This window comes from Oncorhynchus gorbuscha, linkage group LG06 (genome assembly GCF_021184085.1).
Source record: "Oncorhynchus gorbuscha isolate QuinsamMale2020 ecotype Even-year linkage group LG06, OgorEven_v1.0, whole genome shotgun sequence".
NCBI classification, from domain to species: Eukaryota; Metazoa; Chordata; class Actinopteri; order Salmoniformes; family Salmonidae; genus Oncorhynchus; species Oncorhynchus gorbuscha.
The window spans coordinates 40,432,088-40,454,620 of record NC_060178.1 but is presented as its reverse complement, the minus strand read 5'-3'; the positions used below and the strand labels follow the sequence as shown (position 1 = coordinate 40,454,620).

Here is a 22,533-nt window from a genome sequence, read left to right as displayed (position 1 = left end):
AACTAGCATCTCTGTTTTGTCCGAGTTTAAAAGTAAAACATTTGCCGCCATCCACTTCCTTATGTCTGTCTGAAACACAGGCTTCCAAGGGAGAGCAATTTTGGGGCTTCACCATGTTTCATCGAAATGTACAGCTGCGTATCGTCCGCATATTTTTTGTTTTTAGGAGTGCAACTGCATCTAGGGTATTACGCAAGGTTAAATTAAGTTCCTCAGTTAGGTGGTTAACCAATTGTTGTACTCTGACATCCTTGGGCAGGTGGAGGGAGTCTGGAAGGGCATCTAGGAATCTTTTGGGTTGTCTGAGAATTTATAGCACGACATTTGATGATCCTTGGTTGGGGTCTGAGCAGATTATTTGTTGCGATTGCAAACGTAATCAAATGGTGGTCCGATAGTTCAGGATTATGAGGAAAAACATTAAGATCCACAATATTTATTCCACGGGACAAAACTAGGTCCCGAGTATGACTGTGGCAGTGAGTAGGTCCGGAGACATATTGGACAAAACCCGCTGATGATGGTGCCGAAAGCCTTTTGGAGTGGGTATGTGGACTTTTCCACGTGAATATTAAAGTCACCAACAATTAGAATATTATCTGCCTTGACCACAAGATCCGATAGGAATTCAGGGAACTCAGTGAGGAACGCTGTATACAGCACAGGAGGCCTGTAAACAGTAGCTATAGCAAGTGATTGAGTAGGCTGCATGATTAGAAGCTCAATAGACGAAAATAGCTTCAGACGCAATCCTCACCATAAGGCGATCGTTCTCCTGTATATTATGAGTACAGCGACTGCAATTAGAAGGCATCATGTTAATGTTACTACTTAGCTTCGGCTTTCCCCCTTCTGACGACCAGGTGGCGAATCGCATCTCTGCATGTCTGGCAGACATATCAGTGTGGATGACGGATCACCACCTCAAGCTGAACCTCGGCAAGACGGAGCTGCTCTTCCTCCCGGGGAAGGACTGCCCGTTCCATGATCTCGCCATCACGGTTGACAACTCCATTGTGTCCTCCTCCCAGAGCGCTAAGAACCTTGGTGTGATCCTGGACAACACCCTGTCGTTCTCAACCAACATCAAGGCGGTGGCCCGTTCCTGTAGGTTCATGCTCTACAACATCCGCAGAGTACGACCCTGCCTCACACAGGAAGCGGCGCAGGTCCTAATCCAGGCACTTGTCATCTCCCGTCTGGATTACTGCAACTCGCTGTTGGCTGGGCTCCCTGCCTGTGCCATTAAACCCCTTCAACTCATCCAGAACACCGCAGCCCGTCTGGTGTTCAACCTTCCCAAGTTCTCTCACGTCACCCCGCTCCTCCGTTCTCTCCACTGGCTTCCAGTTGAAGCTCGCATCCGCTACAAGACCATGGTGCTTGCCTACGGAGCTGTGAGGGGAACGGCACCTCAGTACCTCCAGGCTCTGATCAGGCCCTACACCCAAACAAGGGCACTGCGTTCATCCACCTCTGGTCTGCTCGCCTCCCTACCACTGAGGAAGTACAGCTCCCGCTCAGCCCAGTCAAAACTGTTCGCTGCTCTGGCCCCCCAATGGTGGAACAAACTCCCTCACGACGCCAAGACAGCGGAGTCAATCACCACCTTCCGGAGACACCTGAAACCCCACCTCTTTAAGGAATACCTAGGATAGGATAAGTAATCCTTCTTACCCCCCCCTTTAAGATTTAGATGCACTATTGTAAAGTGACTGTTCCACTGGATGTCATAAGGTGAATGCACCAATTTGTAAGTCGCTCTGGATAAGAGTGTCTGCTAAATGACTTAAATGTAAATGTAAATGGGCAAAGCCTGTGGTCTCGTGGATTGTACAATTGTATGCAAACGTAAGGGACTTCAGCGCCTGAGGCCATCTGTGCTTTGCTCTCGTTGGCAGGGCCCGGATCATGTTTCCCAAAGTCCTATTCATCCTTTCGCAGGACCCGTTCCCCATCGGATGGTACGGTGTGGTGTGAGACTTCTGAACGCCTGCAACACTCAATAGTTTGGATATTAAAGCGCTCTCAAAGTTGGCTCCCTGGTCTGAGTGTATACGGCGAGGCATCCCGTAGACACAGAAATAGTTGTTCCACAACTGATGAGCTACTGACTTAGCAGACTGGTTCGGACACAAGAAGGCATGAGCTAATTTGGTAAAATGGTCAGTAACAACGAGCACATCCAAGGATTTGTTTGAAGAATCTTCTGCAGACCAGAAGTCTATGCACACTAGTTCAACAGGCTCAGTATTCCCTCTCCCCCCTTTAAGATTTAGATGCACTATTGTAAAGTGACTGTTCCACTGGATGTCATAAGGTGAATGCACCAATTTGTAAGTCGCTCTGGATAAGAGCGTCTGCTAAATGACTTAAATGTAAATGTAATGATGGCTGGTGGAGGTCCTGTAGAACCATGTCCAGATAAAGCATCATGTTAATGTTACTACTTAGCTTCGGCTGGTGGAGGTCCTGTAGAACCATGTCCAGATAAAGCGTCCGGGGTGAAAAAGTTGAAGGAAAAAAGTTGAGCAAAGGAAAAAATACAACTATAACACGGTAATTAAAAAGTAAAAACCGTAAAGTTGGCAGGTAGCAAAGTAACGCTAGCCACAAAACGCAAAGCAGCCCGTAAACAACAATAAACCCTAGTTGAGTACGAGCTCTGTTTCACATGGTACATTGCTACACCGAACAACAATTTAAACGCAACAATTTCTAAGATTTTACAGTTCATATAAGGAAATCAGTCAATTTAAATGAATTCTGTCATGCAGCACAACACATCTCCTTCACATAGAGTTGACCTTGCGACGTGGGGCCGTGTATTATCCTACTGAAACATGAGGTGAAGGCAGCGGATGAATGGCACGACAATGGGCCTCAGGATCTCGTCCCAGTATTTCTGTGAATTCAAATTATCACAGATAAAACACAATTGTGTTCGCTGTCTGTAGCTTATGCCTGCCCATACCAGAACCCCACCGACACCATGGGGCACTCTGTTTACATTCTGAAACTGGGATACATCTGTGAAGAGCACACTTCTCCAGCATGCCAGTGGCAATCGGCATTTTCCCACTGAAGTTGGTTACGATGCCAAACTGCAGTCAGGTAAAAACCCTGGTGAGGACAACGAGCACGCAGATAAGCTTCCCTGAGACGGTTTCTGACAGTTTGCGCAGAAATTCTTTGGTTGTACAAACCCACAGTGTCATCAGCTGTCCGGTCTAGGCTGGCGTGGTCACACGTGGTCTGCGGTTGTGAGGCCCGTTGGACGTTCTGTGAAATTCTCTAAAACGACATTGGAGGCGGATTATGGTAGAGAAAGGAACATTCAATTCTTTGGCAAAAGCTCTGGTAGACATTCCCGCAGTCAGCATGCCAACTGCACGCTCCCTCAAAACTTGAGACATCTGTAGCATTGTCTTGTGTGACAAAACAGCACATTTTAGAGTGGCCTTTTGTTGCTCTCAGCACAAGGTGCACCTGTGTAATGATCATGCTGTTTAATCAGCTTCTTCATATGCCACACCTGTCAGGTGCATGGATTATCTTGGCAAAGGCAAAATGCTCACTAACTGGTAAACAAATGTGTGCACAGAATTTGAGAGAAATAAGTTATTTGTGTGTATAGAATATTTCTGGGACCTTTTATTTCATCTCATGAACATGGGACCAACACTTTACATTTTGCGTTTATATTTATGTTCAGTAATACATCTCGCTACATGTTTTTCCTGAACTGCGTCAGACTCGCTCTCCTTCCATCGTTTTCCCTACCTCAAGAATATGCTTGAGATAGGGTATCTCTCTTGTCTTGTGTGTGTGTGAATTTCTAGGATGTGTTTCTAGGATGTTGCGGTTGTCAAGGCAACGGTTGGCAGGGAGGGAGAGCAACCGGAGAAGCGGGGATAGAGCAGGGTGGGAGTGAGGTCTGACTTCTCAGTATTACTAGAATTTACATTTTAAATCCATATGAATTATTAAAAGCTTCTGCCAATGTGGCTGGAAAATAGGAGAGAGAAAAAATGATGGGGTGAAAGAGGGGGGCTGCAGAGAAAGAGGGATAGATAGATAGATAGATAGATAGATAGATAGATAGATAGATAGATAGATAGATAGATAGATAGATAGATAGATAGATAGATAGATAGATAGATAGATAGATAGATAGATAGATAAGGAGAAGAGAGAAAAAGGAAGGGAGAGAGGGGTAGAGGGGAGAGCAGGACGGGTTGGGGAGGATGGCTACTGGAGATGGCAGTAGGAAGGAAGAAAAGGTGATGGAGGTCTACAAAAATAAATGGGGTAGCTACAAATCCCTGGCAAGTGGAAAAAACATGGCATTATCAGACAGATAATGAGATGGATAGACTTGTTCTGTTTGTAAGGTGTGGTGGGGGTGGGGCGGGGAGGCAGAGAGCAGAGTGGGAGTACGGATGGCGAGAGAGAGAATATTTTAAAAACACGTAGCACGACACAAAAGCAGAAAAGGAAGGAACTAGAGAGACAGATAGAGGTAAAGATAAAGGTAGGACATATCAAGCAAGGGAGAGAAAGAAGGAAAAAATCTCCCAGACTATCATAATGCAGTTGAACGCAGATAGGAAAGGGGGAGAGGGAGCGGTCTGAATCAAAGGTAAAAAGGAGAGCTGTAATAGAGGGAGAGAGAACGAGAGAAACAAAACGATAAATAGTGTACTGTATGTGCTGTGCTTTTGATGTTCCCGAACCAAGAGCCACGAAACAAATACACACACATGTCTAGGTAGAGTTCAAAGGAGGGTGTGTGTGTGTGTGTGTGTGTGTGTGTGTGTGTGTGTGTGTGTGTGTGTGTGTGTGTGTGTGTGTGGGGGCAAAGGATCCGAGCAGCAGTAAGAAGGGATTGGTGTGTCTACAGACTTAACTCTGTGAGAAGATACATTCTGACTTGCCGGTTTTAGCAGACTGGGAGAAAGGATGCAGTGTGATGCAGAGGACAGGGGAAAGGAAGGGAGGGGAGATCTTTTGGGAGATAGCATTTGGGACATAAAGTGAGGGAGGGAATGACACCGACTGCTTACACTCCATATTCTGTAAGAATATTTCTTTCCATTGAATACAACGCTTTATCGAAATCCTCCCCCCTTGAATGTAACACAGACCATCCCTGTACAGCAGACCCAGGCTTCCATCCCACGTCAACAACACCAGTGCTCCAGAAGCTAGCGTGCTAACCTCACAATGTACATTGTTAAATGGTCCAATTGATTCCAGGTAAATAACTATTTCAAAATTGTTCTGAAATGGCTGATTCAAAGCATCTTTCAGTTCAGGCTGATGATGCAGTATGTAGCCTTTTAACCTCCTAGCAGAATCAGTATTCAATTCATTGCAGATAGTCAGATATTTCTTATTTTAAAAGTGTGCTTGATTTGTACAGTAGCTTGTCGTGGATGGAGGGAGTCAATTCAATTTGAATCCATTCAATTCAAAACACTTGATTTATCCAACAGGGGCCAATAATGTTGGCAGTAGTGTGTAGATGTAAAACCCACATAACATTAACACACACGCCATGATCACAGCAACAACAACATCACCAATATGACATGGAAAGGGGCAGACCTGTGGTGGCGTGACCTGTTCAGCTCTGATGACCACCATATCTATAACCTTTCTATACAGGGTGTCAAACTCTCTTCGTCACCCAGGACACATTGCACTTGTGTGTCCTGGGTGAAATGCACTCCTGAGAGCGCCATAGATCCGGAAATCCACGATCAGTAATATGACTCCTGGTGTGGTTTTGTTTTTTACTACCCAACATTTTTTTCATTTTCTACTGATCACGTTCCTTACATTAACATGCTTGTGCAATATTGCTTACAAATGTAATGAAAAGACAATAAACATTTTGCATCTTTATTTCACAGTTTCCTACTTGGTGTGTGTGTGTGTGTGTGTGTGTGTGTGTGTGTGTGTGTGTGTGTGTGTGTGTGTGTGTGTGTGTGTGTGTGTGTGTGTGTGTGTGTGTGTGTGTGTGTGTGTGTGTGTGTGTGTGTGTGTGTGTGTGTGTGTGTGTGTTTCCACAGTGGCTATACATGATACCACACTGGCCCCAGAAACCAAACAGTCAAGACAGTCGAAAACCTTCAACTCAGGCCAAAATCTTATTTTACAATAGTTCTCAACTCTACAGCTAAACACTTAATTACTCACCTGCAAACATTCTAACTCAACCTTTAACCATAAGATTTATTCTGTACAAGATAATATATATATAAGATAATAATATATTTCTACCCCTTTTCCAACAATAAGAGAAAGAAAGAGAGGAAGTGAGAGAGACTATGGGAATATCTCAATTGCATACTCTTCTCTCGTCTCCTTCTCAAAACCAACTGGATGAGAAAGCAAAAGGTCCCGCCCCTCTGACCTTCTCCTCCAATGGGGTTTGAGAAGGAGACGAGGAGAGAGGACACGAGGAGTAATGTAATTGAGATCTTCCAAGAGAGAAGGAGCGAGAGAGAGAGGGAGAGAGACAAAGAAAGGGGACACTTAGAGAGGGTTACAGTTAACCTTCAGGGATTTCATTTTCTTCTCTGGCTGAATTATCTCATCGTTAAATCTGACTGAGTTATCGAATCAATAAATCCGATTCAGGGACTGCAGACTCTCCCACACAATCGGCATCTCCTCTCCTGCATGGAGGACGGCAGTGGGCAGTCCAGAGGGTCACGCACCTCTTCGTCTCCCGACAAAGCCCTGATGTTGATACCACCGGAAGATAAGAGGCAGACCTGGTATGCTTCTCAAATGGCACCCTATTCCCTATATAGTGCCCTTGAGCCCTGGTCAAAAGCAGTGAATATGGAATAGGGTGCCATTTGGGATGTTCTGTAAACCCAGACGACCAATCGGTGGAGGACCTAGGCTGGCAGTGGCTCACTCTGTCCAGTTACCAGATTCTCTTGGGTACCTTTCTTAAAATGTAGCTACTGTTATTAACCTTTCTTGGACACTCAGGTGACACGAGACACTTTCTTTAGCACTTACCTTCATTTTCCCAGGAGAGCCACCGCCTGCATTGACCAGGGGGAGAGTTGCAGAGGAGTAGAGAGTTGATGTTAATATAGTTCATATAGTATAGAGTTATATTTGAAGAAAGGAAAAACCCGCACTCACTGAAACATTCTTTACGTTTAAATGTCTTATATTTTAGCAGCAGTTATCAAAGCAAACGGATGCGCTTCATTCTTCCAGGATAACCGTTTAGAACCCAGCACCCAAATCATCTTTTAGACTACAAAACGTTTTGAGCTGAGCACACCAATGTCTCTTTCAAAGATAAAGGGAACCCATCTTTAATCACCTTGAGCTGTGATTCAATTGAGTTTCGTTCAGTATGCATACTACACTTGTGTAATGAGTAGCCTTGCTTGAGACCTGAAGACTTGCCTTACTTACAAGCCCTTAACCAACAATGCAGTTTTAAGAAAATAGAGTTAGTCAAATATTGACTATATAAACTAAAGTAACACAACAACAATAGCGAGGCTGTATACAAGGGGTACTGGTACCGAGTCAATGTGCAGGGATAGAGGTTAGTCAAGGTCATTTGTACATGTAGGTAGGGTAGGGGTAAATGTAGGTAGGGGTAAAGTGACTATGCATAGATAATAAACAGCGAGTAGCAGCAGTGTAAAAACCAAGGTGTGGGGGGTGGGGGAGGGGGGTTAATGCAAATATTCCAGGTGGCAGTTTGATTAATTGTTCAGCAGTCTTTTGGCTTAGGGGTAGAAGCTGTTTGGACCTAGACTTGGCGTACCATTTGCCGTGCGCTAGCAGAGAGAACACTCTATGACTTGGTTGACTGGAGTCTTTGACCATTTTTTTGCACCTTCCTCTGACACCGCCTAGTATATAGGTCCTGGATGGCAGGAAGCTTGGCCCCATACCAGGCGGCCATACCAGGCGGTGATGCAACCATGCTCTCGATGGTGCAGCTGTAGAACTTTTTGAGGATCTGGGGGATCATGCCAAAGGCGTTGTCGTGCCCTCTTCACGACTGTCTTGGTGTGTTTTGACCATAATAGTTTGTTGGTGATGTGGACACCGGGGAACTACAGCCCAGTCGATGTGAATGGGGGAGATTGAGATTGCATCGTCTTCGGATCTGTTGCGGTGGTATGCAAATTGGAGTGGGTCTAGGGTTTCCGGGATGATGGTGTTGATGTGAGTCATGACCAGCCTTTCAAAGAACTGCATGGCTACTGACGTGAGTGCTACAGGGTGGTAGTCATTTAGGCAGGTTACCTTCGCTTTCCTGGGCACAGGGGCAATGGTGGTCTGCTTGAAACATGTAGGTATTACAGACTCGGTCAGGGAGAGTTTGAAAATGTCAGTGAAGACATTTGCCAGTTGCTCCGCACATGCTCTGAGTACACACCCTGCTAATCCATCTGGCCCTTTGGCCTTGTGAATGTTGACCTGTTTAAAGGTCTTGCTCAAATTGGCTACGGAGAGAGTGATCACACAGTTGTCCGGAACAGCTGGTGCTCTCATGCATACTTCAGTGTTGCTGCCCTCGAAGCGAGCATAAAAGGCATTTAGCCCGTCTGGTAGGCTAACGTCACTGGGCAGCTCGCAGCTTTGTTTCCCTTTGTAGTCCATAATAGAGCTGGTGTAGTAGGATTCAATCTTAGTCCTGTGTTGACGCTTTACCTGTTTGATGGTTAGTCCGGTTTAATGTCCTGCTCCTTGAATGTGGCAGCTCTAGCCTTTAGCTCGGAGCGGATGTTGCCTGTAATCCATGGCTTCTGGTTGGGATATGTACGTATGGTCACTGTGGGGATGATGAGGTTGATGGACTTATTGATGAAGCAGGTGACTGAGGTGGTATACTCCTCAATGCCATTGGATGAATCCCAGAACATATTCCAGTCTGTGCTAACAAAACAGTCCTGTAGCATATCTGCTGACTTCACTAGGTCTGTCTGTTTAGTCTTTTTGTGTTTGGTCTTCTGTTCATAGGCCTAACTCTTTGATTAAGGGCTGAATGATAAATTAGTTGAGTAGTTGAATCAGATGTTGTTGGGATGGACCAGGATTGAGGGTTCATGTTATAAAACTACTGATGCAGAGGAAATTATACAGGGTTGCACTGCCCTCTTGTGGCTCAACATAAACAAGACAGCCATTTCACCTCCCAAACAGCAGGTGGCGATAAAACAACATACACACTTCCGATTAACCCAACTACCAACAAACGAAGAGTAAAATCACAACATCAGCTGAGAGAGAGACGGGACATTATCCTGCAGTATTTTATGTCTTTAAAATGACAAAACTTCAACTGTTGAATGCCTACCTGACAGAACGTTTAACGGTAGTGGTGCGGGAGATTCTGGACGTGGTCGGGGACACAGTGGCCGAGTACCGAGAAGAGACGTCTAGGACGAAGAGAGAGAATGAAAGCGCTAAGAGAGAAAATGAAAGCCTTCGGCGACAGCTCCGGGACATCTTACTCTTGGCGGAGACAGACTGGCGTAAGAACATTTAGTCGGATTTGTTGGATTATGCTAATTTAATGATCATGCAGAAATTAGTTGGCAAACTGTCAACGAGCTAGCTACATTGGGTGACGTCTGTCTGTTGACGATTGACAGCAACGTTACGTTGGCTCGCGAGAAGTGCCCGAATTCCCCTAGCTGCAAACATTAACAACTAATAGTAGTACATGATTAATTACAATGTCATACATATTTACTCAATTTCTTACTTATTTAGTGACAGCACTTTGTCTTTGCACCCTCTTTCTAAGCAGGATCCACCAGCCTTTCTCTCTCTGGGCAGCAGCAGCAGCTTTGTGAGCAAGAGTGGAGCTCCAGGCAGGAACAGGACCCAGAGCCCCTGCAGCAGAGCCAGGTCAACAGACGAGGGCTACAGACACAGAGCCAGGTAGCGTTGGATAAGGATGGGGGTCTCACAGGACCAAACCAGGAACACACTGAAACGGTCCGAGGAGAAGAGAAGTCCAGTCCAGTCCCAAAGACAGAGCACAACTCAGACCCAGAAGCCAAGGGTTTTGGAAACACCTCGTCCTTGGCACCATCTTTGTTCTCCTCCAATGCCCACTGTGCCACAACAACTGGAGCAGCCAACGCTGAAGTGCCAGTCCTTAGGACAGAGAGAAAGAGGTCCTCTCCCATCGACCCAATCCAGGGACGGATCAAAATGGAACCCAAGGAATGCGACGTCACAGTGAACCTTACCAACCATGAACCTCAATCCAGTTCAGGCTACACAGGTCTTCCTATAACACTACTACCCCACAACCATGAACTCTCAGGCGACGCTGGCTTCAAAGACCTTCCGGATATGGACATCTCAGAGCTCCATAACACACCCGTACATGACCAGCAAACATATGAAACAGAGCCTGGGTCCAAGGACCAGGTGTTGCCATATAACGAGAGTAACAACTTCACCCCCACCGACTACCAGGAGGGGCGCCCACACCGCTGCACCCGATGTGGGGAGAGTTTCAGCCAGGCGGCCAGCCTCCACCTCCACCTCCAGTACAAGAAGCCCTACGCCTGTGACTGGTGCTGTAAGTCCTTCGCCCAGTCGGCTGACCTGCGGCGCCACCACCGTATCCACACGGGGGAGAGGCCCCACCGCTGCTCCTGGTGCTCCAAAAGCTTTACCCAGAGAGGCAACCTGAGACGACACCTGAGGTTGGCACACATTATTATATTGTATTATTATGCAGTGAGCTCCAAAAGTATTGGGACAGTGACACATTTAGTTATTTTTGGCCTCTGTACTGCAGCACGTTGGATTTGAAGTAATACAATAACTATGACATTCAACTGCAGACTGACAGCGTTAATTGAAGTGTATTTTCATTCATATTGGGTGAACTAGTTAGAAATTAGAACACTTTTAAGTTGGGATGAATTCACTTATGTGTATTAAAGTAGACAAAAGTTTAGTATTTGGTCCCATATTCCTAGCACGCAATGATAATATATGCCATTTAGCAGACGCCATCAAGCTTGTTGGATGCATTTGCTGTTTTCATTTTCTTTTCAGATTATTTTGTGCCCAATAGAATTGAATGGTAAATAATGCATTGTGTAATTTTGGAGTCAATGCATTTTTTGGTCAACAAGAATAGAATGTGTTTCTAAACAGCTGTCTATCTTCACATAAAAGCTTAGTACTGACTCTGTGGCTGGGGCCTGGGTATTGGGCAGGTATGGCAGTATGGCCTATATAGGTTGTTGGCCTATGACAACTTGTGCTCCATTGAATGTTGATTACCTGGTTTACCTGGTTTATCCCTATCACCAGGGCCGGCTCCAGGCATAAGCACCGCAGTTGCGGTCTCAACTTACTATTAAGAGTTAGAATAGTAGAATACACTAGGTTATGCATCAGCAATTTGGTTATGGATCAGCAATTTTTCTCTTGTTTTGTCATCCCTGACAATCACTCAATTAGCCATGTCAGATAACTATTTTTAGATTGGTAAGTTAGTCTAGCCAGCTATCTAAACTTCATGGCCAACTACCAACCATGGGGCGCTGAAATCCAGGTGGCCCCCATTGATTTTGTCAGTCACTCTCACTCAGATATCATTAACATTGCATAAGTCATGGGAAATTGTGTATAATTACAGGAAATTTACTTTAAAACTGAAAACAATTATCTCCATCACATGGCAATAGGGGTAGAATTGAAGAAAATATGATGTAAAACTGGAAACATTTTTGTCTTTGTCCCATGGCAAATTGAGTAGAATTAATGTGGATGCTACCACGATTACGAATAGTCCTGAATGAATCGTGAATGATGATGAGTGAGAAAGTTAGACGCACAAATATTATACCCCCAAGACATGCTAACCTCCCCTGTTATTGTGATGTTGAGAGGTTAGCATGTCTTGGGGGTATAATATTTGTGCGTCTAACTTTCTCACTCATCATCATTCACGATTCATTCAGGACTATTCGTAATCATGGTAGCACCCACATTAATTCTACTCATTTTGCCATGGGACAAAGGCAAAAATGTCCAATTTTATTAGTCCTGAATTAATTGTGAATAGCTGTAATCATGGTAGCATCCACATTAATGTAGAAGTGTTTAGAAACATATTATATTCTTATTTACAATAAAAGGGACACCAAAACGACAATACATTACTATTCATTTCTATTCAGCACAAAATAATCTGAAACACAACCAAAACAAACAGCAAATGCATCCAACTGCTGTAATCATTCCGTGCTAGGAATATGGGTACAAATACTAAACTTTTGACTACTTTAATAGACATAAGTGAATTTGTCCCAATATGTTTGGTGGACTATGTACAAAAACTGCTGTAATTTCTGAACGGTTCACCCAATATGGATGAAAATACCCTCCAATTAAAAGCTGACAGTCTACACTTTAACCTCAGTCATTGTGTCATTTTAAATCCCAAGTGCAGTACAGAGCCAAAACAACAAAAAATGTGTCGCTGTCCTAATCGTTTGGTAGCTCACTGTATATTGTAGGGAATTTAGGCGCTAGCCCTGACCAGTGACTGTCAATCCAACACCTTTTACACTCAATCCAACACCTTTTACATCCAACACCTGTTACACCCAAAAATCCAAACTTCTTGACAAGGCTGCTAGGTGTTGGGTTAAAGTCTCTCCAAACCACTTCTATATATATTATTATTATAATATACACTACCATTCAAAGGTTTGGGGTCACTTAGAAATGTCCTTGTTTTCCATGAAAACATACATGAAATGAGTTGCAAAATGAATAGGAAATATAGTCAAGATGTTGACAAGGTTATAAATAATGATTTTTAATTGAAATAAAAAAGTGTCCTTCAAACTTTGCTTTAGTCAAAGAACCCTCCATTTGCAGCAATTACAGCCTTGCAGACCTTTGGCATTCTAAACTCAGCAAAAAATGATCATTTGTAAAAATCCAAATAACTTCACAGATCTTCATTGTAAAGGGTTTAAACACTGTTTCCCATGCTTGTTCAATGAACCATAAACACCTGTGGAACGGTTGTTAAGACACTAACAGCTTACAGATGGTAGGCAATTAAGGTTACAGTTATGAAAACATAGGACACTAAACAGGACTTTCTACTGACTCTGAAAAACACTGAAAGACAGATGCCCAGGGACCCTGCTCATCTGTGTGAACTTGCCTTAGGCATGCTGCAAGGAGGCATGAGGACTGCAGACGTGGCCAGGGCAATAAATTGCAATGTCCGTACTGTGAGACGTCTAAGACAGCACTACAGGGAGACAGGACGGACAGCTGATCGTCCTCGCAGTGGCAGACCACGTGTAACAACACCTGCACAGGATCGGTACATCGGAACATCACACATGCGGGACAGGTACAGGATGGCAACAACAACTGCCCGAGTTACACCAGGAACGCACAATCCATCCATCAGTGCTCAGACTGTCCGCAATAGGCTGAGAGAGGCTGGACTGAGGGCTTGTAGACCTGTTGTAAGGCAGGTCCTCACCAGACATCACCGGCAACAATGTCGCCTATGGGCACAAACCCACCGTCGCTGGACCAGACAGGACTGTAAAAAGGTGCTCTTCACTGACGAGTTGCTGTTTTGTCTCAGCAGGGGTGCTGAGATGGTCGGATTCGGATTTGCGTTTATCGTTGAAGGAATGAGCGTTACACCAAGGCCTGTACTCTGTAGTGGGATCGATTTGGAGGTGGAGGGTCCATCGTGGTCTAGGGCGGTGTGCATTATCGGACTGAGCTTGTTGTCATTACAGGCAATCTCAAAGCTGTGCGTTACAGGGAAGACATCCTCCCTCGTGGTAACCTTCCTGCAGGCTCATCCTGACATGAACCTCCAGCATGACAATGCCACCAGCCATACTGCTCGTTCTGTGCATGATTCCCTGCAAGACAGGAATGTCAGTGTTCTGCCATGGCCAGCGAAGAGCCTGGATCTCAATCCCATTGAGCACGTCTGGGACCTGTTGGATCGGAGGGTGAAGGCAAGGGCCATTCCCCCCCTGAGAAATGTCTGGGAACTTGCAGGTGTCTTGGTGGAAGAGTGAAGTAACATCTCACAGCAAGAACTGGCAAATCTGGTGCAGTCCATGAGGAGGAGATGCACTGCAGTACTTAATGCAGCTGGTGGCCACACCAGATACTAACTGTTACTTTTGATTTTGACCACCCTTTGTTCAGGGACACATTCATCCATTTCTGTTCACCACATGTCTGTGGAACTTCTTCAGTTTGTCTGTTGTTGAATCTTATGTTCATACAAATATTTACACATGTTACGTTTGCTGAAAATAAACACAGTTGCTGAGTGTAGTTAGTAAATTTGTTGAGGTAATCTGAAGAGATTTCACCCCATGCTTCCTGAAGCACCTCCCACAAGTTGGATTGGCTTGATGGGCACTTCTCAGCTCCATAGGCTTGAGATCCGGTGACTATGCTGGCCACTCTGTTATAGACAGAATACCAGCTGACTGCTTCTTCCCTAAATAGTTCTTGCATAACTTGGAGCTGTGCTTTGGGTCATTGTCCTGTTTTAGGAGGACAATGTCTCCAATCAAGCGCCGTCCACAGGTTTTTATTTATTTAAATTTTGTTTAACCTTTGTTTAACTAGGCATGTCAGTTATGGACAAATTCTTATTTACAATGATGACCTACCAAAAGGCCTCCTGCGGGGACAGGGCCTGGGATAAAATATATATATATTTTTTAATACAATAATTATAGGACAAAACACACATCACAACAAGAGAGACAACACAACACTACATAAAGAGAGACCTAAGACAACAACATAGCAAGGCAGCAACACGACATAACAACATGGAAGCAGCACAAAACATGGTACAAACATTATTGGGCACAGATAACAGCACAAAGGGAAAGAGGGAAGAGACAACAATACATCACACAAAGCAGCCACAACTGTCAGTAAGAGTGTCCATGATTGAGTCTTTGAATGAAGAGATTGATATAAAACAGTCCAGTTTGAGTGTTTGTTGCAGCTCGTTCCAGTCGCTAGCTGCAGCGAACTGAAAAGAGGAACGACCCAGGGATGTGTGCTTTGGGGACCTTTAACAGAATGTGACTGGCAGAACAGGTGTTGTATGTCGAGGATGAGGGCGGCAGTAAATATCTCAGATAGGGGGTAGTGAGGCCTAAGAGGGTTTTATAAATAAGCATCAACCAGTGGCTCTTGCGACGGGTATACAGAGATGACCCGTTTACAGAAGTATAGTGTGAGGTGATGTGTCCAACAAGGAGCATTGGTGGCAAATCTGATGGCCGAATGGTAAAGAACACCTAGCTGCTCGAGAGCACCCTTACCTGCCGATCTATAAATTACGTCTCTACGTAATCTAGCATGGGTAGGATGGTCATCTGAATCAGGGTCCGTTTGGCAGCTGGGGAGAAAGAGGAGTAATTACGAAAGAGGAAACAAAGTCTAGATTTAACTTTAGACCGCAGCTTTGATATGTGCTAAGAGAAGAAGTTGGTTGGACACTAAGAAAGCATTGTTGAGCGTTTAACATAAAATCCGGGGAGGGGCCAGCTATCATCTGCATATAAATGGATGGGAGAGATTTCTACTGCCTGAGCTATGTTGCTGATGTAAATTTGAGAAGAGCATGGGGCCTAGAATCGAGCATTTGGGTACTCCCTTGGTGACAGGCAGTGGCTGAGACGGATTTTATGACTTTATACACTGCACTCTTTGAGAGTGGTAGTTAGCAAACCAGGCCAAAGACCCCTCAGTGACACCAATACTACTTAGTCGGCCCACAAGAATGGAATGGTCTACCGTATCAAAAGCTTTGGCCAAGTCAATAAAAATAACAGCACGGATAGCCTGAGTGCACTTAATTCTCATTTGCCTGAAAGATAGCCAGCCTGAGTATACATGTGCTGAGCCTTTCGCCAAATGTAATTCTTGAGGTGGAGTAACTCTGCAAGGTCACGGTCGAATCAGGGGCTGAACCTGTTTTTAATTCTCATTTTCTTTATAGGGGTGTGTTTGTTAACAATATCACTGAAAAGATCCAAAAATTATGTCCAGACGTCTTCGACAGAGGGGGACCAAGCTGATTCTATACCATTTTACAGAGGCCAGTTCATGAAGGAAGGCTTGCTTCATTAACGTTTTTTTTAGCAAGGGTCTATGACAAATCAGGACAGGTTGTTTCACTGAGCAGCCATTACAAACACAGGCTGTAAAACAGCGATCACTAACGTCATTACAGAAAACACCAGACAGATACCTATCAGGATTATTTGTGAGGATAACATCAAGGAGAGTAGACTTTTCTGGGTGTTTGGAGTCATACCTTGTGGGATTGGTAATAATCTGAGAAAGATTTAGGGAGTATGTGTCACGACTTCCGCCGAGGTTGGCTCTCCTGCCCGTTCAGGTGGTGCTCGGCGGTTGTCGTCACCGTCCTATTAGCCACTACCGATCCCTTTTCGGTTATCTGTTGGTTTTGTCTGATTGTTTTCACCTGTGTGTTAGTTAATTAGTATCTGTATATAATGTAGGTTGTCCCGCCCTTGTTTTGTGCGGGATTGTTTGTTTTTGTCATTTCGTTTCGTCTGTCGGTGTTTTTGTGTTTATTTATTCTCCGGTTTGTCTGTTATCCTGTTTTGGATATTTTCACCCTGTTTGTATTTTGGGTTGTCCACGTTTATTTTTTCACCGGAGAATAAACTACTATTCACTATTTGCTCTCTGCGCCTGATTCCACCCACCTTGACTAGACGTGACAGTATGGCATGGCGTTGCAAAATGGAGTGATAGCCTTCCTTCTTCAAGATCCCTTCTACCCTGTAAAAATCTCCCACTTTACCACCAAAGCACCCCCAGCCAATCACATTGCCTCCGCCATGCTTGACAGATGGCGTCAAGCACTCCTCCAGCATCTTTTCATTTTTCCTGCGTCTCACGAATGTTCTTCTTTATGATCCGAACACCTCAAACTTAGATTTGTCAGGCCATAACACTTTTTTCCAATCTTCCTCTGTCCAGTGTCTGTTCTTTTGCCCATCTTAATATTTTATTTTTATTGGCCAGTCTGAGATATGGCTTTTTCTTTGCAACTCAGCCTAGAAGGCCAGCATCCCGGAGTCACCTCTTCACTGTTGACGTTGAGACTGGTGTTTTGCTGGTACTATTTAATGAAGCTGCCAGTTGAGGACTTGTGAGGTGTCTGTTTCTCAAACTAGACACTCTAATGTACTTGTCCTCTTTCAGTTGTGCACCCACTGTTTCTATTCTGGCTAGAGCCAGAATGCGCTGTTCTGTGAAGGGAGTAGTACACAGCGTTGTACGAGATCTTCAGTTTCTTGGAATAGCCTTAATTTCTCAGAACAAGAATAGACTGACGAGTTTCAGAAGAAAGGTAGTTGTTTCTGGCCATTTGGATCCTGTAATCGAACCTACAAATGCTGATACTCCAGATACTCAACTAGTCTAAAGAAGGCCAGTTTCATTGCTTTTTTAATTAGAACAAAAGTGTTCAGCTGTGCTGAAACATAATTGCAAAAGGGTTTTCTAATGATCAATTAGCCTTTTAAAATGATGAACTTGGATTAGCTTACACAAGGTGCCATTGGAACACAGGAGTGATGGTTGCTGATAATGGACCTCTACGCCTATGTAAATATTCCATTAAAAATCTGCTGTTTCCAGCTACAATAGTCATTTACAACAATAACAATATCTACACTGTATTTCTGACCAATTTGATTTTATTTTAATGGACAAAAAATGTGCTTTTCTTTCAAAAACAAGGACATTTCTAAGTGACCCCAAACTTTTGAACAGTAGTATAGATATATTTATTTAATTTATTATTTCTTATGTATTATAGGATCCACACCGGTGAGAGACCCTACAGTTGCCCCTACTGCCACAGGACTTTCAGCGACGGAGACACCATGAAAAAGCACAAACGGACTCACTCTGGGGAGAAACCCTATCGCTGTGTCCAGTGTCCCAAGAGCTTCACTGTGGCCAGCGGCCTGCGGGTACACCTGAACACACACCTGACTGATGCAGGGCAGGTCATCACATGAGGTCAATGTGCTCCACCTTTTCAAACCCCGGAGGACATGAATGGATTGTGAAACGTTGAAGTGTTTTAGCCATAGGAATATTTCCTAAATATATTTATTGGAATTAATTAATAAAAATAGTGCAGTAGAAAACAAATGGATAATGTCACCTTAGATGATGTTTCCAGCTTGATTGAAGAGTGTGTGTTTGTGAACATGAATTAAATCAGTCTGTCATTTAAATATTAATACCACATGTCTGATTCTGTATTTATTTTGTATTAACATTGAACCATCTTTCAGGTTGCTTATTTCCAAAAGGAAGATGTCAGATGCTTGACTCACATCACCTTCACTCAAGATATGTATTAATATACTAGGTAATAAGGGTGCAAACCAAACAGATTTTAAGTAGAAAGTCCCTTTAAAAATCTTGCCTCCCCTTTTTCATGAATTACGGTAGCGTTTTTATCACATGACCAAGGAGAGTTAAAGAAATAGGAAGTGAATGCTTTCGCCGAGGTGTTTACAAAACAATCTAGCTTGGGTCGTTACTAGGAGGCTTTCAGTGGATTTTAACAAAGATTTTGGGGAGGCTAATTTCTAGAAAATGGCCAAACTACAGCTTTTGAATGCTTACCTCACCGAGCGGTTAATGGTGGCTGTAGATGAGATACTGGAGGTTGTTGGGGGGACAGTGTCAGAATTCGAGGAGGAGACTGCCCGGACGAAGAGAGAGAATGAACTCCTAAAACGAAGGCTACGAGAAGTTGGACTCGACACGGGAACGGAGTGTTCAGCAGGTGATGATGCAAATGGCTCTTTGTCTATTGTCTGAAAAAACGGACCTCTCCTCGTCTACTTTATTTGCACTCATCTGAGACAAAAAAAAGACCTCTGTTGCCCATACTGTTTTCACCTGTCAATTCTTTCACTGAGTGCATATAAAGGGGAGGTGATGCAGGTTTTTCTAGAAGATTATGATATGGGGCATTTGGGGAGTCTCAAGCCTTGTAGATCACCAGATTACACAAACAAGCTCATCCTACAGAATGCTCGAGAACTCGTGTCTGTGTCGTTGCTTCTGTAGTTGTTTAAACTTAATCAATCTGATTTGTTTCTCTTTTCTGTCTGTTTGTCGGTATGTCCGTCTGTCCATCCAGTCTCGACCAGGCCTGTTTCTCTCTCTGTGTCTGGGCAGGACCAGTGGAGCGCCAACCAGGGTCCAGACCCTGAGTCTACACACACCCAGAACCACATGGTAATGAGCCAGGATGAGATGCCTGCCACACATAGCCAGCTACCCACAGAGTGCACCGAGTGGAAGAGTCTGTGTAACTCTCCACATACCCTGTCCTCACAACAGACCGATACATCGGCTACCACCCCAGTAGTAGCTCCATTGACTTCAGCGTCCGTGAAAAGGGACTTGGACGAAGAAGACGACCAGCATCTCCTTCCCTCTGCATATCCCTTCAGCAGCACATCATGCCCCGTGGACAGTGTGGTTTTACACTATAACTCTGAGGGCATCAAAACAGAGCCTAGTGATACTAGCCCTACTGACTTGGGGCCAGTATCTGCTCAGATGGGTTATGGTGAACTAAACCCCAGTTCGGACCCTGGATCAGCCACTGTTGAAACCAGGTACACTGTCTCAGACCTGAGCACTGACCTGGAGTCAGTGGTTGCAGAGAGCAGCAGGTATGGTGCCTCCACTGTCTCGGGCGTCCCCACTGACCTGGTATCAGCTAGTGCTGCCATGATCCCAGATGGCTTTTTCCGTCAGATTGGCAGCGATGGTTGTGTAACAACAGGGCCAGAACAAGACTTTGGGGACGCCACCACCACCAGTACCGTAGGTCCCTTGACCTCCCAGTTCTACCTGGGTCAAACCAGACGTCAACAACTAACAAATAGATCAACAAATAGGTGTCATCAACAAACTAACAACAGGGGGGATCAGAGGTCCCACCCGTGCCCTCAGTGTGGTAAGATATTCAGTCACGGGTCACGCCTCAAGATCCACCTCCGCATTCACACAGGGGAGAAGCCGTACGTTTGTGCACTGTGTGGCAAGCGATTCAACAACGATGGCACACTGAGGAACCACCGGCGTGTTCACACGGAGCTGCGTCTGTACGGCTGCCCTGTCTGCGGCATGAGCTTCAAGGACGCCTACACGTGTAGGAAGCACCAGCGTGTTCATAATGGATTGCGGCCTGCCGGAGACTCGGCCCACACCTGCAGCTTGTGTGGCAAGGCTTTCAGTGAGGCGGCTAAGCTGACCAAACACATCAGAACTCATGCGTCAGTCATTGGATGAGGGCAGTACGACCTATAAAGGCTTTTTTATAGCAATCAAAGGATTTATAAGCACTATATAAATGCTTCACATATAATCTATAAGCGTATGTTATACACTATAAATGGTGTATAAAGGGTGACGTAACAATTCCCACTGTAGCGTTTATTATAAGTTAATAGACCATTTCTAGATTATGACTTCCACTTATGATTTGTAAAGCCTTTAAGTAGTGCTATATAAAGCCTTTATTGTACTTTGCAACGGAGCTCCCAGGTGGCGCATCCTGCTCAGGCACTTCACCTGACGTGCAGAGGGGCGTCACTACAGCCTGACGTGACCGGGGAGTTCCAAGGGTGGTGCACAATTGGCCTAGCACTGTCCGGGTTCGGGGAGGGGAGGGTTGGCATGCAATTTCTTGTCTTAACTTGCTCTAGCGTCGTCTTATGGCGGACTGGGCGCCTGCATGCTGATTAGGGTCGTCAATCGAACAGTGTCCCGTCCAACACAGTTGGCCCGGGTGACTTCCGGGTGTGTATAAGAAGCAGCGTGTTTGTCCAATCCTCACTTCTTCCGAGCCCGTTGGGGAGTTGCCGCAATGAAACACAATTGGATACCACAAAAAATGCTTTCATTTCTAAACGGCAAACCGATATGTATGAAAGTATCAAATCCAAAAATGCTGGAGTATAGAGACGCATAAAAAAAAAAATGCTTCACTGTCCAAATACACATGGAGGAGAGTGTATGACCATGGCTGCACCAGCTTCAACGGGACATGCCTTTGTGTGCTCTTGTCTGTGGCAGATAGTGAGCATCCTGCATCTTATTATACAGTCATCAGCGAACCCACAAGCAGTAGTTGGAAGTCATCATCAGATGTGATGGACTACCTTAAGCAAGCAGCAAGTGTGTGTGTAGATTTTTTAAAAATGTGTATTGTGCGTGTGTTTTATTTTGCTGTATGCGTGCAGTGCATGTTTGTGCACCGGCCCGTCCAAAGGGCCGCTATTGACTTTTGCTGTGTTGTAGTATTGATCCACTTCCTGCTTGTGACTCTGGGGGTGGAGCCTGCTGACCTTAGAGACTGCAGAGGATGAACAATGGGTTGAAGACATTGGTGTCAAACACAATTCCTGGAGAGCTGCAGTCGGGTCAAGCAATTTTTTTAGTATCTAGACCTGCAAGAAAAGCCGGGGTCATGTTCACTTGAAACTATTTGAACTTGTCCAATAAGAGTCAATGATTCATTAAGTAGAAGGGAGGAACCAAAACCCACAGACACTGCAGAGCAGAATCTAAAGGACTGGAGTTTTACTCATGTGGTTTAGGAGTCCAAAAACACATTCCTTACCCCAGGATATGTCATAAGGTCACGATATAGGAACATTTCAGGAAAAGGAGCACCCCGTGTCTGCACCAATCTGAGAATTTCATTTTGCATAACACAAACCAGCTTAGGATGCCTTTATTAGTCTTTCACCATGTTCTCTGATAGCAAGTGCTCAGACTTCAAGACTTATTGTGGTGCTGATAGAGCCTAATGTACAGTAAATGGGATTATTTTTAATTGTGTGTTGTTGTAAACATGTTTTCAGTTGCCTTTAATTTAAAAGTTTGTCACATAAAAAACAGCAGCGTCTTATTGATTGTTGCTTGATACTTGTTCTGGGCAGTTGAAAATTGGTTAATGCTATCCGGAATCCTTGGGACGTCCCTAACTTTACCCTTACCTAATCATAACCATTGTACATTTCAACTTCAATGAGTTACCGTTAGAGTTGGGATATCTGAAGGATGCAGGATAGCAAGGACCGTTGAACATGGTCAGAGGGTTTGCTAAATGACTCAAATGTGAAATTGAACCAGGAGTGAGCTATTTTACTGTTCAGTAGTACCGAGTGAGTGCTGGATTTCCCTCAGCCAAGCCATTTCACAAAATAGAAACCAAGTCAGACGTACACAGTAGTGCATTCCAAATGTACTTTCATATTGTACACAAAACACCTGCCTGATATAAATGTAAGAACAACAATTGTTAAAAGCAGAACAAGATAATCGAATACAGCCATTGAAACATCAGTAAAAAAGCAACATTCACACATTCAGTCATGCATTAAGAGA

General features: G+C 44.5%; 2 protein-coding genes across 2 annotated transcripts; both read left to right on the top strand.

Moving 5' to 3' along the window:
* Positions 1-9,094: 9,094 nt before the first annotated feature.
* LOC124037961 (zinc finger protein 8-like) lies at positions 9,095-18,346 on the top strand. The gene is made up of 3 exons (XM_046353272.1): positions 9,095-9,533; positions 9,812-10,724; positions 17,921-18,346. The coding sequence occupies exons 1-3, from the start codon at positions 9,326-9,328 to the stop codon at positions 18,123-18,125; spliced, it is 1,326 nt and encodes a 441-aa protein (XP_046209228.1). The 5' UTR covers positions 9,095-9,325; the 3' UTR covers positions 18,126-18,346.
* Positions 18,347-18,599: 253 nt separating this feature from the next.
* On the top strand, positions 18,600-22,244 carry LOC124037960 (zinc finger and SCAN domain-containing protein 2-like). The gene is made up of 2 exons (XM_046353271.1): positions 18,600-18,907; positions 19,268-22,244. The coding sequence occupies exons 1-2, from the start codon at positions 18,715-18,717 to the stop codon at positions 20,428-20,430; spliced, it is 1,356 nt and encodes a 451-aa protein (XP_046209227.1). The 5' UTR covers positions 18,600-18,714; the 3' UTR covers positions 20,431-22,244.
* Positions 22,245-22,533: the final 289 nt, after the last annotated feature.

Excerpts from the sequence above, each read along its gene's own strand:
- LOC124037961 (XM_046353272.1), top strand. The coding sequence starts at position 9,326 with ATGACAAAACTTCAACTGTTGAATGCCTACCTGACAGAACGTTTAACG. Across the intron at positions 9,534-9,811 it reads CTTGGCGGAGACAGACTGGC|GATCCACCAGCCTTTCTCTC; the intron begins GTAAGAACATTT and ends CTTTCTAAGCAG. Across the intron at positions 10,725-17,920 it reads AACCTGAGACGACACCTGAG|GATCCACACCGGTGAGAGAC; the intron begins GTTGGCACACAT and ends TATGTATTATAG.
- LOC124037960 (XM_046353271.1), top strand. The coding sequence starts at position 18,715 with ATGGCCAAACTACAGCTTTTGAATGCTTACCTCACCGAGCGGTTAATG. Across the intron at positions 18,908-19,267 it reads GGGAACGGAGTGTTCAGCAG|TCTCGACCAGGCCTGTTTCT; the intron begins GTGATGATGCAA and ends CTGTCCATCCAG.